Source organism: Vespa mandarinia, chromosome 9 (assembly GCF_050613455.1).
Source record: "Vespa mandarinia isolate Hongniang chromosome 9, ASM5061345v1, whole genome shotgun sequence".
Lineage (NCBI taxonomy): Eukaryota > Metazoa > Arthropoda > Insecta > Hymenoptera > Vespidae > Vespa > Vespa mandarinia.
In genome coordinates, this window is record NC_140818.1 from 2,013,452 (window position 1) to 2,029,918 (window position 16,467).

Sequence of the window (16,467 nt, forward strand, 5' to 3'; positions counted from 1 at the left end):
ATAATATAATGAAATTATATATAAATTAATGTTGAATGAGCTAAAAAATAGAATTCCGAAAAGTATCGAAGTGATTTCTCATCGAATGATCCCTCATAGAAACCTGAATAAGCAATAATCATTGACCCGATTTTAAGAATGCACAATCGGTAAAGGAAGTACAATATATATGAAGCGAACGTAGGTAAGTCGATAGCACGTAATATGGCTAGAGTTTCAGGTGCCAAGAGTTTCTCTTCAATTTCTTACGTATGTCAAAAAGTCACCGATATGAGAATCTTCCGGATCCGTGAACGAAGTAACATGGCAAACAAGTAAAGGCCTCCTAACGTTCTCTCGGTACCATCGAGGTCAATCCTTCGTTTTCTTCCTCCTCTATGGCATCTCAAGATACCTAATATCTTTGAAATATATAGAAGGTATTGCGATACATGCTCGCTAAGTCAAATGGAATACAGTAATATCCCGAGATAAAATAAAACTACGTAATATGCCGTAGAAATTGAAGAGAGGATTTTACAAAATTTTCAACGGTACTTTTCGTTTTGCAGGGTATTGCGAACGGACGACTAAAGTGAAATGTAACGATTATTGAAACGTCATTTGCGGTGCGTATGTGAAAAATTGTATGAAAAAGTATTCGATATTATAAGTGCTCGACATGGAACAAGAATATTAATTAATTGGTTTCTGTGATCTTATCGCTTTCATTTTTCTTTTTTTTTGTATTTTTTTTCTTTTCTTTTTTTCTTTTCGTTCATTCCCCCTTTCATTTTGAAAAAACTACGTTCTTTTTTTTTTTTTTTTTTTTAACGATTATATCATATTTGCATTTCTCTCCAAATGAAGTTCACTGAAAACGAGCGGCTTACGAAGAGATATTTCAATTTAGAGACGGAGATAAAACTCACGGCTTTTCTGTGGAGATATGAATATTAACGAAAACGTATAAGAATATTTTTCCGGTTAATATATAGAAAAGTGTGTCTTAGACGCTTCATTAAGTTACATTGCTTCTTTCATCCATTGAACTTTGAATCGATCGTTACTGAGAAGATTTTCGCTCGAACGATCGATTTCTCATCGTCGACGAGACGAAGAAAATGACTTATCCTTCGGTGATTCGATTTTATTGCAGTACACTTGGTTCACTGGATAAGAAACTAAACGTCTTTGACGAAGTATATGTCTTGCCTCCGGCCGAGTTTACCCTATCACCTTGGAATCCTCTCGACCTACGGAAGAGAATACAGTAAGTAGACGCTTTCTAGTTTAACCAACCACCAAATTCAATAGATGTGGACGTAGAGATCGTTTGAGTTGTGTCTATCGAACTGTTGACAACATCTGAGTCAACAATAATTAGGCCATTTAATTTTTAATGATATATAAGACGCTTTATGTGATCGATCGATCATGAAATGAAAGATAAGTATTAAGGTCAAAAGATTTTCAATTTCATATATCTCATATATATTATATATGATATATATATAGCCTCATTTGGACATTTTCTTTTCTCCTTTTCTCTTTCTTTGTCTCTCTCTCTCTCTCTCTCTCTATATATATATATATATGTATATATATATATATATATATATATATATATATATATATATCTTAGTCTATTTCATAATACATTAGGAACTCTCACTCATTTTAATTACTCCTCACGAGACGCGTGCCACCTTTATTCGAGCAATTTCCAAAGACGAGTAGAATCCTAGAAGCGTTCATGTATAATTTTAGTGACACTAAAACGCCACGCGTTACATTATAATCCTGGCCGTAAATCCGAATTGGCACCTGGCACTTTCTCGTGTCGCCATTCGATTTTAGAAACAACGGCTAACTCTCATGTTCGATTTTCACAGCATCACGAGTTTCCTGATTGCTTTTCAATCGTGCTTCCGTAATTATTAGGAATATCTAAAATCATGACAAGGACACGACAATTCTCGATAGATTTTTATCGAGTTCACGATCAAACTTTACCTTTCAACTTTACTAATCTAATCATAATTCCATTAACGCAAACATCATTATATCTATGTGTAATAATTTATACAATAAGAAATGTGTAGTTTCAGAGGAATAATATAGTATAGTTAAAAAAGAAAGGAGAAGTGAAATGAGAAGAATAGCAAGTTACATTTGAGGGAAAATACGTTAGAATCTTGCGTAATTGCAATGATGTTCTTTGTGTATCCGGTTTTTTCTTTGGAGAGCGTTGCTAGGGCTGTGACTATACTCGTTTTAACTTTTGCAAGAGAAAAAAGCAAAAAAGAAAAGAGATAGTATGAACGACATTGGTCAAAGCCAAGAGGTAAATCTACAAATGACCAACATAATAATAAGCAAAATAGTGTAGAGGACGGAAAAAACTGTCAAGTTGTATGCCTTTTTTTCACGTATATGTGTTCACGCGAAAGGGCGTTAATTAAGCTCCACGCGTCCATTAGACATTCGACAACTTCTATATGGTGATGAGAGTGGGAGAGAAAAAGGTCAGTTATTGCACGTGCCTTTCATTAGTACTAATGGGGAGGGGAGAGGTTAGAACTTTCCTTTGAAAATCTCCCGCCATTTTCTCTCTCTCTTTCTCTCTCTCTCACATACACACATATACATACATATATATATATATATATATATATATATACATCGTATGTACAGTCATCTTTTTATCCTTTTCCTCCTCTCCCACTTTCTCTCTCTCTCTCTCTCTCTCTCTCTCTCTCTCTCTCTCTCTCTCTCTCTTTTTTTCGCTCGTCGCTCCCAGTTCGAGATTAAAGTACTTGACCCAAAGTGCTCTATTATCGACGTCCGTTCTCTGCTAGCGATTCTTTCAACGATGGACCTTCGAGCCTCGATCCGCATCGTCGACCATATAACTCAAATAATTAACGCTTAGCTGCATTGTCGAGGGTGGGATTATATATTGCCGAAAATTCGCGAAAGTAATAGTTGAGAGAGAGAGAGAGAGAGAGAGAGAGGGAAAGAGAAACGAAAGGGGGAGAAACCGTACATAATAAACGTTTGGAATAAATGGGCGGGAAATGGTAAAGTCGTTTCTCGATTGTGATTCGTTACGATCGATGTTTCCCCAAATTTAAAATCCCTTTGCTTTAGTGGCGAATTTTTTATCCGTGAAATTGACCAATCACAGTTGTATCGTAAAAATACATCGAATCAAACGAGATCTTCTCTATGGAAAAAATTTTCTACGTCCATGCAATGTTTTTTATTTTTATATTTTTTTAAAAATACGTAACAAAATAAAAAGTAAAAGTCACAAACTTGTTCCGATACAACACCTTATCGTACAAAATTTATTACAATTAATTATTATTAGAATTAATAATTATTAGTTTGATTATGTTCGAAAATTGTATTCTGAAGTTAATTTGTAATGCGTTCTTTATTAATTGATCCAATGATTTAATTGAATTATTTAATTGAATTAATTCGTCTATGTAGATTTTTTTTTTTTATATTTATATTTAAAGAAGAGCAAATATTCATATATATGTTACAATGATAGTGTTATGTAATCGCGCAAGTCATCAATTTCATTTTGTAACACATTCGTTTCATTTACATTGGAGAAACTGTCACGAGAAGGACATTCGTAAAGATCTTCCACGAGATCTCATTTTCCTTTTGATTCCTTTTATTTCTATTCTTCCTTTAAACTTGAAAGAAGACGATCAAAAGGGGCTCGAGCTGATGGGAGTAGACGATTCTAATAAATATACATCCAACGAAAACCATTTGTTTCGACGCATCACCTTATGGCAAAAGCGCGAGAACGTCGGATCATTCGTCTTGTCGGTCGTTTTTCATCGGTGGAACGTGCCGCTAACCCCCCCTCCCTCCCATCTCCCCACCTCTCTCATATATTTTAAACCGACGTTTAGCGAATTTTCTCACATGTTATGTCCGAGAGAGGCTAAACACTCAAATGGTCAACTATCGATTCGTAAGTTGCACAAAAATTTAATTGTTTCTTAGCAGAATAGTTTTGTTTTCTTCTTTTTTTTTGTTTTTTTTTTTTTTTTTGTTTTTTTGTTTTCAAGAGACACTCAATACAAATTTCTTTTTCCTCAGCATTTGATTTTGTTAATTTTATTAAAAAAAATTGTGATTAAAAAATCCGCAATAAGAGAAAAATTTAGCAAATTATTTTAAAGATAATATTATTTTTAAAGAAGTTGTACTCTTAGACAGAACGATTATAAAATCTATTAGGAGTATAAAGTATGGATATTATAGGTGACGTAATGTTTTTCTAGTACGTTTTTTCTATTACTACTTTAGTTTCTTGTTGAAAATTCTAGCCTGAAGGTCTCTTAAAACTTCTATGTCAATATCGAATTTAGTTCGTATATAGACATCGTACGGTATAGAGTGTTTAACTCAGTTTTAGTATATCAGACATAACTATAAGTACATATATACTCTCTTTTAATTATTAATCATATTTCCTTTATACAGAATGATTTTCTTAATTCTTAATTAAGAATTATAATTTACATTATGCTAATATCGTTTCATGTACAATTTGTTTTACAATTGATTTATTTATAAAGTAATTAAGTTTTTACTTTGTTTTACATACATACGTATATTTTATTAATAACAGAAGATACACTTAATAATATATACAATGATAGATATTATCTAACTTCTCATTATTTGAAAATCACTGTCTTAGTATATTTCATAATTTTCGTACTACTTTCTCATGACTTCTCGATAGGAACTTACTTAATCAAGGAAGTACGTCATCCTCGAGTATCTTCCACGGTTTCACTGTGCAACAGAATGATAACAAGTTCAGAGCGACGTGTACAGCGAGTTGATATTTCAAGGAATGTGTTTGCACATTGTAATTATAATCTGCTTGATAGAATTCAAAGAGATAAGTTAAAGAACTTTACAATTTATATATTTATTTATTTATTTATTTATTTATTTATTTATTTATTTTTTTACTAGCCATTTCATCGGAGAAAAGAAAGTGAATGGTTGTAATAATTTTAGTAAAGATAATTGGTGTGTAACACTTTATCGATTATGTGTGTATATATATATATATATATATATATATATATATATATATATGTATGTATGTATGTATGTATATATATATGTATTATTTGAATATTTTTAAAGTGTTCGTACATATGTGTGAATATATAAAAATTGTCTATATCGAATATAAAATAAAAGGGAAATATAATATTACAGTAGCAACTTTCGAGATATTCCGTAGATAGAACAAATGCTAACGTTAAAACGTGTTCGTTCGTCATGTTGATAAGCCATGAAAAAAGAAAATATAAAATAAATTTGTCCGTCGGGCAAAGGTGAGTAGGAGATGAATAGGAAGAAAAACTGTAGAAACATTTCAACATTGCATATATATGTTCGCTGATCCCGACGTTTCCGTTTCTCATGCTGTAAAACGAGCAAAAAGTATTTTAAGTATATTACGTGTATGTGGTATTCGGCTGTCAGGAGTTAACGAGATGAATTCGTACGGATGAACCTTCTGTATGATTGAGATTAACATGGGAAAACGAGACGTTAACGATTCAAAGGCAAATCGACGAGAAAAAAGGGTAGTTAGGAAAAAAAAAAGAATTTGCAGCGAGAAGCAATTAGGCAGACTTCCCAGAGGTTTCAAATTATCACGTGGAAATATTACTTCCGTTTTTTGACGCATCATTAAGGGGAGAAGTAGGTATAGATTATGTATATAGTATATCTATACATATATATTGTGTGAGTATGTGTATATATATATATATTTCTTTTTTTATTTTTCCGTATTTTTCTTATATAACAAATTTTCTTATTACATAAAAATACGATTTGTTTTTTATACTATTTAGGTAATAATTATTGGTCTCGTGTACAGCATATTTTCAAAAAAAAAAAAATAGTAAAAATAAAAGAATATATAAGAGGTATAGAATATATCTTTTACTACGAAAAATTATATCATCTTTCGCTACGAGAAATACTTGTTGCTCGAATAAATACTAAAAGAATCTCCGCACATGGTTACAATGTATTCGTTATTTTTGAATTGCTACTACTGAAAATTACGTTATACTGTCCAACGAATATGGATTGTCATGCCACGAAGTTAAATGGAACAAGATTTAAAAGCTGCACAGTCCGAAATTGCTTCTACATTTTTCAAGCCGGAAAACTCGTCCCGATTCATCCGCCTATAACCTTCCCATCAGCATTTTTCCAAATTGATTTTCAGATCGATTTATTGTGCGTGTAAGTTCATTGAAACTTATTTTATATACACGAACGTACTTATTTTATATACACACGCTTATTTACTTTGATAATAACAGTAGATATATTTATTCTTTTTTTCTTTTTCTTATTTACGGGAAATCCATTTCTTGCTAGACTTTATAATAAGTAGGACGTTACAGCAATAATTTTGAATTCCAGATGGTATATTGTTTATTTCAATTTCGGCTTTAACAATAAAATAGTTCTAATACTGAAGCAGCATAGTAATTCCAAGAAGACTATCCCAATAACGTAGTAACTCCGAATCTAATCCGTTTGTAAATTCCCTTCGACTATACTGTTATATTGTGTTTCCTAAGATTTTATGTATGTACGTCATACATACATATCTGAATAGCTTTATATTATATTGTACGAATCATTTAATTTATTCATTTCGTTAGCATTTCCCTTATATATAATTTTATGTTTTTTTAATCATTTCATTTTCTACAAACTTTATGTACATTATGCGTTCAATACATGCTTTGTTATTTGAATTTGAAATATATATATATATATATATATATATATATATATATATCAAGATTATAGAAGGAATCAAAAGCATAGAACGAATGTAATAATGTAATAGTGGTACTTGTAAATGATCGACGTCATTTTGTAAAACTTAATTAATTTTTCATATACCTTATGTATAATAATTAAATGATTCTGTGCAATATAGAAAATTGTTAATAAATGTCGTATTAACAAACTTCCGTGCATAGAAGTTTGAAAATAGTACTGAAAATCTAGGTTGGTTGCAAAATAATATTTTAGTCATGACCTAGTTTAAACGAAACGTTAAGAAAAGGAACCTAGCGTAATGTTTTCGCGATTGTTTGCGTTATGAGATTATTAAATACACTCAATAAAAATGAGAATTGAGATCGAAACGACGACGGACGATAGAAATTATTTTCTTCGTTTGATCTTAGTTTTTTCTTTTTTTTTTTTTTGTAAACAGATGTCCATCGATTGACCGATCAATATCTATTTTTCTTTTTTTACTTCAATAATCCATATGATTCAGAATCACAATCCGTATGAGTACACACTGGCTTTTCATAATGTCCCGATCACTTCCACGTCAATGATGAAGCTTATGCATCGTTTAATAATGCAATTTATTACTTCATTACGGAGTTGGAAAACTGTAATTCGTGTTTCGATAGACAATTCGATTGAACAGAATCATCAACGAAGCGAGAAAATCATTCGAAATTTGGACATTTTCGTTAACAGCGTTGACAAGATTTTTAAGTCTGTAGATCATACATATTTAAGCTATTTTGATCCATTCATACATTGATAACGTTACAATTGAAAATTTTCACCGTTTGCCATTTTCAATGATAATCCAAGGACATTTATTAAATGCGTATCTATTTTTAAATCAAATCATCTCGTCAAAATTTCATGAGGATTTGGAGGAACTACTACCAGTTCTGATAATATAACTGAAGGACCGTACATTTACGGCATAATGTAGCAATAGCTTTAAACGAGATTCGCGCGATAACAGGTAAGTGCACTTAGAATATTTTCTCACGTATTACGTGTCCAAGCGTTTTGACTCGTCGATAAAGAAAAAGATAGGGAAAGAAAGTAAGAGAGAAAGAGAATATTCTAAGATATCGGTCCAAAGTTTTTCCACTTTCAATATTATAATGTCGTTAAAAAGAAAAAAGAAGAAAGATAAAAAAAAAATATAAGAAAAAAGTAAACATTTACGAGGCGACATGAGACGCAAAGTTTTTACAAACGAATGATCCCTTTAAAGTTTTTCCTTTCCTCTTATTTCAACCGTATATAAATTTCATAATGGAAAATGAACGATACAACTTTAGTTATATATAAAGTATGTCCAAGTGATATCCTATGGATATTACTTCTGTCTAAAATACTCATGATTCAAGTTTGATAGGAAAGTCTCTATCTGTTGGAAATTCGACAGTCTGCAGGACTACATGGAAGGTATGCTATGCAATTTACGTTTTCGATGCAATTAACGGCTAGTAATATGGGACACGTTGCCTCAAGGGAGCAACAACAACAACAACAACAACGACGACGACGACGACAACAAGAACGAGTGAAATCGTTCTATCGATAGAGTGTCCAGGATAAGGCAGGAAAACATAAGAGTTTTTTCACACTTTTTTTCGTACGAAAAGGAAGCAAATGCAATTTGAAATCACGCGACGATCTTTATCGTCATGGTGGTCACGACGACGTCGAGAATTTATGTCGCTAAGAGTTATACTTACACAAATATGATTTGCTCGTATGATATAGGTATGCTGTATTCGATATACAATTACATACGTAAGTATATACATAGATACATACGAAGTTATATCAATGAGTTGACCACCGCCAATATCAATAACCAAAGGATCGCTAATATTCGTAACTGTGTGAATAGTATATAGAGTGTTCCAAAAATATCGGCTAATAATCATAACAACATAACCAGTTTTATTTCGAATATCGAATGTTTGAAAATTTACTTTTTTTTTTTAACTATTATTTTGTTATCGATAAAATCAATAATAAATCGATTGTTCATAAAGTTTAACTCCAACAATTTAAGGAACACCCTATACCACAGTGAACATAAATGCGACGCTCGAATAAATCATACGGACAGGTAAACGTAAATCACCATTTCGCATATATCCCTATAATAGGTTCGTCCCGATTCGTTGAAAATTACAGCATACTCGATGACATCCATCCTTTAAGCGTGAAATGAATCCGCATTATCGGAATGAATTATTTGCGAGATGTTTTTCAGAAAGAAGAATTCAAGATCATTCGTAATCGGTCGTACTATTATTCGGAAGGATTATTTTGGAAAATTTTTACGTACGAGATACGTCAGGATTTACTTTTCTTATCGAATATAAGTAAATAAATGTAATTGTAAAAAAGCAACTTGTTATTTTTAATTCCTAATCTAAACTAATCGAGCGATGGTTGATCAAATTCTTTTCATTTGCGTGTTCTCAAATTGAGAATTAATTGAGAATGAAACTGATCAAGAGCTTTGCGCTTTGTTACAGACGGTATAACGAGTGGGTTTCCGTTGAAGAGAAAGAAAGAGAGGGGGAGAGAGAGAGAGAGAGAGAGAGAAGAAAGGGAGAGGAAGAGAGATAGAAAGAGTTCTATAATTGCAAACGGTCTCATCGTATTCTCTCAATCCGACCTCATCTTTACGTTCGTTTATCTCAAACTCTGGGTTTCTTGCACTTGTAAACCTTAATATTAATGACACTAAGAAGTTCTTCTTTCGTTATATTCTCTTTCTCTCTCTCTCTCTCTCTCTCTCTCTCTTTATTTCTCTTTCTCTTTTTCTTTTTCTTCGGGTTAACAATCTCGTCGAATGTACAACGAATAAAACGAAAAAGATGAAGAAAGATGATGAAAAATCATAGCTATTGAATATCCATGAAAAAAAGTGCTTTCTAAGTCTCTTGTACCTTCGAAATAAAACTTTCCTTTTACTTTTATCCGAACTCTTCGGTTATTTTACGCGATAATTAAACCGTATCAAAAAGTTCCGATGGTAATTCAAAGAATGAAAAGAAGGTAGAAAAAAGGAATGATAATATCATCAATTCTTTAGTTAAAGCTATTTATCACACCTGATTTTATAATGGTTTTTCATAATGGTTAACAATGAATACATGGGAAAATTCTTGAAAGATTTTTATGAACAAGGATACATTTTAAAAATGAGGACACAGTTTTATCGAACTTTTGAAAAAGTTTCATTTTCTTTGAAAAGAAAAATGGTATCAAAAAATGGTGCTTTTATCGACGATAATTTTTTAAAGATAATTTCTCAGAGAAATATATCGAATAATTTTAATTTCTTTATTTTTATTATTTATTCTTATTTATTTTCATTTATTTTTACTTTTTTTTTTTATTTACGTTTTTCAGGCTAAATGTCACATTTTTTATTCTACTTAATGTTCATTATCATATTGACATATTTTAAAATTCAAGATATCAGTGATTTTCTTTCTTTAACTATTTGTATAATTAACAAACACTTTTTAATTAATTTATCTTTAGAGAAGTATAATCTGATATATGGCTTTTCCTTGCATTTATTAGATGCATTACTATTTGTACTGCATATAAAAATGTATCTTACACCCTAATTCATATTTTGTTCGTACCTTTCGTGTACGGTGCTAGCGAAATGTGGTGAAAAACCTTAAAGAGCAATCTTTAACGCGTTTTACATTAATGATCGAAAATTATTGGTAATTAGTATTAGATTTTATTGACTTTACTGTAAAATTTCTTCTAACAATTGTTTATTAAGCTTTATGAAAATATAACCATGGTGATTCGTATAATCCGATTCAATCTCGTACATATTTAAAACTAAAAGAAACACAGTATTGTGAAGCTATTTAAAATCTCTCATGTAAAATAAAATGAAGATTTTAAAAGTTTGTTAAAAGCATAAATTCTTTATAAATAATATAATATGAAAACTTTAGCAATGAAGTTTTTTTTTTTTTTTCATATTTTTATTTAAATGAAAATAAGGAAACACGAATTATCAAACTGAACATCAAACTGAAGTATCGATTGATGTTAGAGAAAATACGATAGTGAAGTGGAAACGAGTTAAAGTAAATTGGCTTATCTTTTTTATTTCTGTTTCTTTTTTTCTTTTTTTTTTTCATCTCCTGTCGCATAGATCGAACGATTGAGCTGGGATTCTTCGTTGAATAATAAATAAAAGGAAAAGAGAGATCGAGGAACATCGAGAGAACATATAACATCTGTACGGTGTTAGAGAAGGACGGTCGCTTTGGGCTCGCTCGTAAAATTCGGCCTAGAGACGAAAGTTTTCCTGGCTCACTCGAGCTAGTGCGCAGGAAGTATAGATCGTGAGGTAAGCTCGAAGGGGATGCTGGTAGTTCATCGGTGAGGTTGGTATGAGAGAGAGGAGAAAGTTCCGTGCAACTTTTGCGCCAGACGAATCACCGGCAGGTTTGGGTCGGTAGCTCGGATTAGCCACGTATAGTGATCAACTCCGGAGCGGGTAATTAAAGCGGTGCGCGCCTCCTTGCACTTCGACTTCGCGCGCCGTTTATTATATTAGAATGGAAAGGTGGTCTCGGTCTCACGCGTTTTCCTTCTCCCACTGGAAAGTAGATATCGAGGCGAATTTTGATTAAATTTTCCAACGCTTGAATCGATTCGAAAATTAATCCAAAAATTCGGACAACATCAAAGAAAATATGTTACAAAAAGTAAACGACGTTAAAGTGTGTATCTAGATAAATGAATGATTCATTTCAATTAATGTAAGTTACATATTCATGATACGAAATTACATTGAATAGAAAAAAGAATAAAAAAAAAAAAAAAAATAAAAAAATGAAAAAAATTAAAAAAATAAAACAAAAAAGAAAAATAAAAAATAGGAGGGAAGAGAGACATAAAAAAGAAATAGTAGACATAGGATATCACGTAAAAGATATAAGAGAGAGAGAGAGAGAGAGAGAGAGAGAGAGAAGAATTCGAGCAAGTGAGCAAATATTGAAAATTCTCATTCATGCATTATCACTCGCCATCTGTTCCCTCAGTTTTCTTTTTTCTTTTTTTCAACAATATTTTTTTCCTCGTACAAACAACTGACTCGAAAACGGTCGAAAACTAGCATGGGCTTTGTCCGATAGCCTTTCGCTTGATAAATATAGGCTTGCTATACGGATCGCATTCGATTCTCACCCTTTCCCTGAGAGATTTTTTGCGACGAGGATTTTCGAATGTCACAGTAGATTTTCATTGGTAGGAATTTTTTGCTAGGCAATTACAGAGACTTTCACGGATACCTATCCCGTTAGACGCGAGAAATTCTCTTAGTTTCGAATAACCTAAATAGCATCTGTACGTACGTGAATACGCGTTCGTCGATTTCATTTGAACTAGGACATACATATATGTAGTTTTTGTGTCTATGCAAAAGTAACATGTCGTTTAGATACGTTAGAGGAATTAATTAAATATCTCTTTGTGACCTTATTTTGTCGCTATTTTTTTTTTTTAATTAGGATGTTTCAATTAAGCGTTTTCTGAAAAAAATTTTTTTTTATATTGTAACGATAATATCCATTAATCGTAATCGTTGACGATCGATTTAATTAAATTTTATTAAATATGACAATTTTCAATCCAGATCTCTTAAAGGAAAAGATTAAAAATTTTATAAGACCAAATAATTACTTTTCTATCTTCGTTATTGATTCACAAACTCACCTTGCAAACCAGTGATATTTCTCATCGTTCGGTAGCCGTTAACAAGCTTCTCGCGTAGATGGGTCCTCTCGCAGTGGCACTGATAATTGGTGATTACGATCGTGGTTGTCGCGAACGCGAGGAACAACCTTGACCCCCAGGTTGGTCCTGTCGACATCGTCCACCGGTTTTCGCATCCCCCGAAGCTTTCGATGTTCAATGCGGAATCTTGATTTTCGCTGACGTGACACCTCTGGGGATCGTTTTCAGAACGATCGCAAATTATCGTACTTGTCCGTCTGAAACACGAATTAAATTGTTCACGAATTGCAAATCAAAAATGAAAAATGTATGATAACATTTTACTTTTAAAACCTTTTAAAGTGATCGATTTTTATTACAGTCAACGAACGTTGTCGAAATAAAATTTAGTTACATTCGGTGTACGTATATTATATGTATGTACGTTTATATGATTAACAAGAAACGAACAGACATCGAGAAATTCGTGGATTTGCATAACAAATGGTGACAAAGATAAAAAGTTGATTATAAATATCAACAAATTATATTTTCGAAATTGTTGTATTGCAATATTTTTAAATTACAAAAAATCCATTTATATATCTTTTTAAAGAAACATTGCAAATGCTCGTGTTTTCAAATTCATAAGGATCGAATTTAATGGTGAAAATAAAACTACGAAGAAAAAAAAAGTAATCACTGTGGTTTAATCTTTTGATGATGATCGAGATAACGATAGGGAAACATCCACGTAGGATCGGTCTCAAATGTGGCTACAGGTGCGAGTGACGTACAATAGGGACTATCGTTGCACTCGGATAATAACAGTTGCACTCGTAGCGCTTGGGCACTCATAGCTCGTCTCTCGACATTTAAATTATCGAAGGGAAGTGCACAGGCGTTCGATATTTTAACGTCAGTTTCACGCAGAGGGTTTAATAGTCTACTTCAACGATTACGCGTTGCCTGTGACGGGAGTCACCAGATAAACGGTTCAAAAGTCAATCAACTTAACGTAAAAGTTTACACGGTTGTAGAGATGTAATGAAGGAAAATAGTAATATTTAAAATCTCAGAACAATTATCTTTTCTTTCTATATATTTATTTATTGACGCGTTTAATAACCGAATAAATATTACGAATTCTTTTGAGTTCAAACACGGATCGCAAATTAACGAAAAAGAATATTTTTTCAAATAAATATTATTCGATTACAACGAACGGATTGATTTAATAAACTTGAAACGTTCACGATAAAAAAAAAAAATTGTATCGATTGTATTATAAAAATTACAAATATTTACAGGGGAATAATGTTTGTGCAGAGACGAAGTAAAAAAAAAAAAAAAAAAAAGGATAGAAATTTTTTTTTATCCAATTTTTTCCGAAATTTATTTTTCGACTTTTAACATTTTTGAGGATTACACACATTTCTCAGTCAGTTGAATTTGGGAAATATTGCGAAGCTTCGTTTTCTTGTCCTAGTGAGAAATTCGTTCTCGGTTTTTAGCAGACGGTGTGCGAATAAACAGAGATGGATGAGTGTCGAAAAAGAAGTGGAAGAGAAAGCAAGAGAAAGAAAGAGGACGGCTTGACGGTTATCTGGCCGAGATACAAGTGCACATTCATTGGAGTATACGCTGGTATACAAGTATCTATCGATATAACCTACAAAAATTCCACCTTCCACCTTCCACCCCTTTCTCTTTCGACGGGGCTGTGATCCATTCAAGCATTTCGAGCTATCGGCCTATCTCCTCTCCGTTTTTCACCAGCAACCAACCCCAAAAGAGTTTGGAATTTTATTCAACTTTCCTATCGACAGACGATACGAAAGTTTCTATGCAAACGGTCGCTCGTTTTACTCCCGCCCTCTCCCTCTCCTCCCTCATTTCTTCTTCATGTTTAAAAAGACCTTCCGATTTCTCTTTGAACACCGACGAACCTGTACGTACTCTACTCGTATCACCTTGGAGAAAAACGAAATGTAAATCAAATTTACGTCTCCTCATAATACCTACGTCTGTCTACACATTTCTTTTCGTCCATTTTCTTTTTTGTTTTTGTTATTTTCAACTCAATATAATGCTCTAATCCGTTTCCAACGTTACGACGATATAGCGTCGATTAACTTTAATACGATATTAAATCGTTTTATATAATGAACGAATGAAAAATATTTGCAATAAATAATGAAATAGAAAAAGGAAAAAAAGAAAAAAGGAATGATATAAAATGTCTTACTTATAGGCAGAAAAAAATGTTAAAAATATTTAAAACAAAAAGAAAAAGATAAGAAAAGGAATAGGGAGAATAAAATTTGATACATTTTAAAAAGAGAAAGATAAAACTTTATGTTATAAATAACAATTAAATATTATCACTATCCTTTATATTTTCGAAGATGGCACATGGCAAATATTATAGTTTAACATCTGCGAATGACGTTATCCTAGTCGGCAATTTTTTTTCTTCCACTGAGAAGTCCTTGCGAAAGTATAAATGTTTCTCGAGCCATTGCTTTCGTCCATGTTTCATTCGCCGTACATATCTATCTATCTTTCTCTTTCTCTCTCTCTCTCTCTTTTTCTTTCTCTCTCTCTCTCTCTCTCTCTCTCTCTCTTTTTCTTTCTCTCTCTCTCTCTCTCTCTCTCTTTTCACTCACTCTCTAATTTCTCTTTTTCTCCTTCACGTTCCAGTTCATCCATTATACCAAGCAAGTAGTTGCACATCGGAACATCGTAACATAACGTATTCCACTGACTCGCACAAATGTACACCGTAATATGTTCATTCATTTTCGGTGACTTTTAGTAATGCGAAAAACCTTCTTTTTCCATTCTTTCAAATCAAACGGGTAGTAAATATTTCCATAATAATCTCGAGGTCTCGAATAGAGACTAAATCACGTTTGATCTGAACGTTTCAACAAACGATTCTATACGAGGGACGAAAGTACGATTAAATATTTTGTTAGGCACATCGAGAACCGTTTGATCGCTTTTGATCTTATTTGATTATCGTTTCGAGATACGTTTCGAGACTTTGTCTTCTCTCGTGACGTGACAAAATTAACGAAATGGCTTTGATGAAACTCATCCGATAAGAAGGAACAATTTCACGGCATTGTGATAACAAACAAACGTTCGTCGTCGGATTAAATATACGGTAGAACTGAATACTCCTTTGTTTGACTTTGTTTCAACTGAAAGTCAGTTAGATTGCGATTCGAGAAGGACACGAGAACTAATTTTGGAGTAACGGGATTAGGACTTGTCATTTGCGAATTGCATTCTCGGTTAACGATGGATACGTACCTATAGAGACAAAGAATCGTGGAAATGATCGAAATTATAATCGAGTTAATATGTAATTGTAATCTATAATAAAAATGTAAAAAGATAAAATAGGAAAAACTACAAAATTACATGTTAGGATTAAATTTGGATTATAAAAGTTATAAAAAGCTTTTACAAAAATTCGTAATCACTCGCGGATATTAATTTAAGAGTTTCTGATTCTCTAGGTGTTCTAGTTCTAAAGAAATAAAGAGAAAGAACGCGAAAAGGAAACACGCGAAAAGAGAACTTCTAATCAATGAAAAGGCAACGCCAAGGCACGATTCAGCTTTAGAGTTTTGGGGTCTGAGAGATGTCACGGAATCACGAGTGTACTCATATGATGTACATATAAATATATATACACATATATATATATATCCTTTGAATATTTACCTTAAAAAAATGTACTCAACTTTTGGCCCGCATTTCATGTTAAATATGTGTACATTGATGTATACATATAAATGCGTTTAGTTATGTAGTACATGAATTGCACGGAAA

At 32.3% G+C, this 16,467-nt stretch overlaps 1 protein-coding gene across 2 annotated transcripts in view; it reads right to left on the bottom strand.

The window, feature by feature from the left end:
* LOC118446479 (zwei Ig domain protein zig-8) overlaps positions 1-16,467 on the bottom strand; it is a 43,122-nt gene that overhangs the window by 8,047 nt on the left and 18,608 nt on the right. For both annotated transcript variants that reach the window (XM_035877155.2, XM_035877154.2), the window contains exon 2: positions 12,622-12,899. In XM_035877155.2, coding sequence (XP_035733048.1) covers positions 12,622-12,778 — 157 coding nt within the window. In that variant the 5' untranslated portion in view covers positions 12,779-12,899. The remainder of the gene's footprint in view (positions 1-12,621; positions 12,900-16,467) is intronic.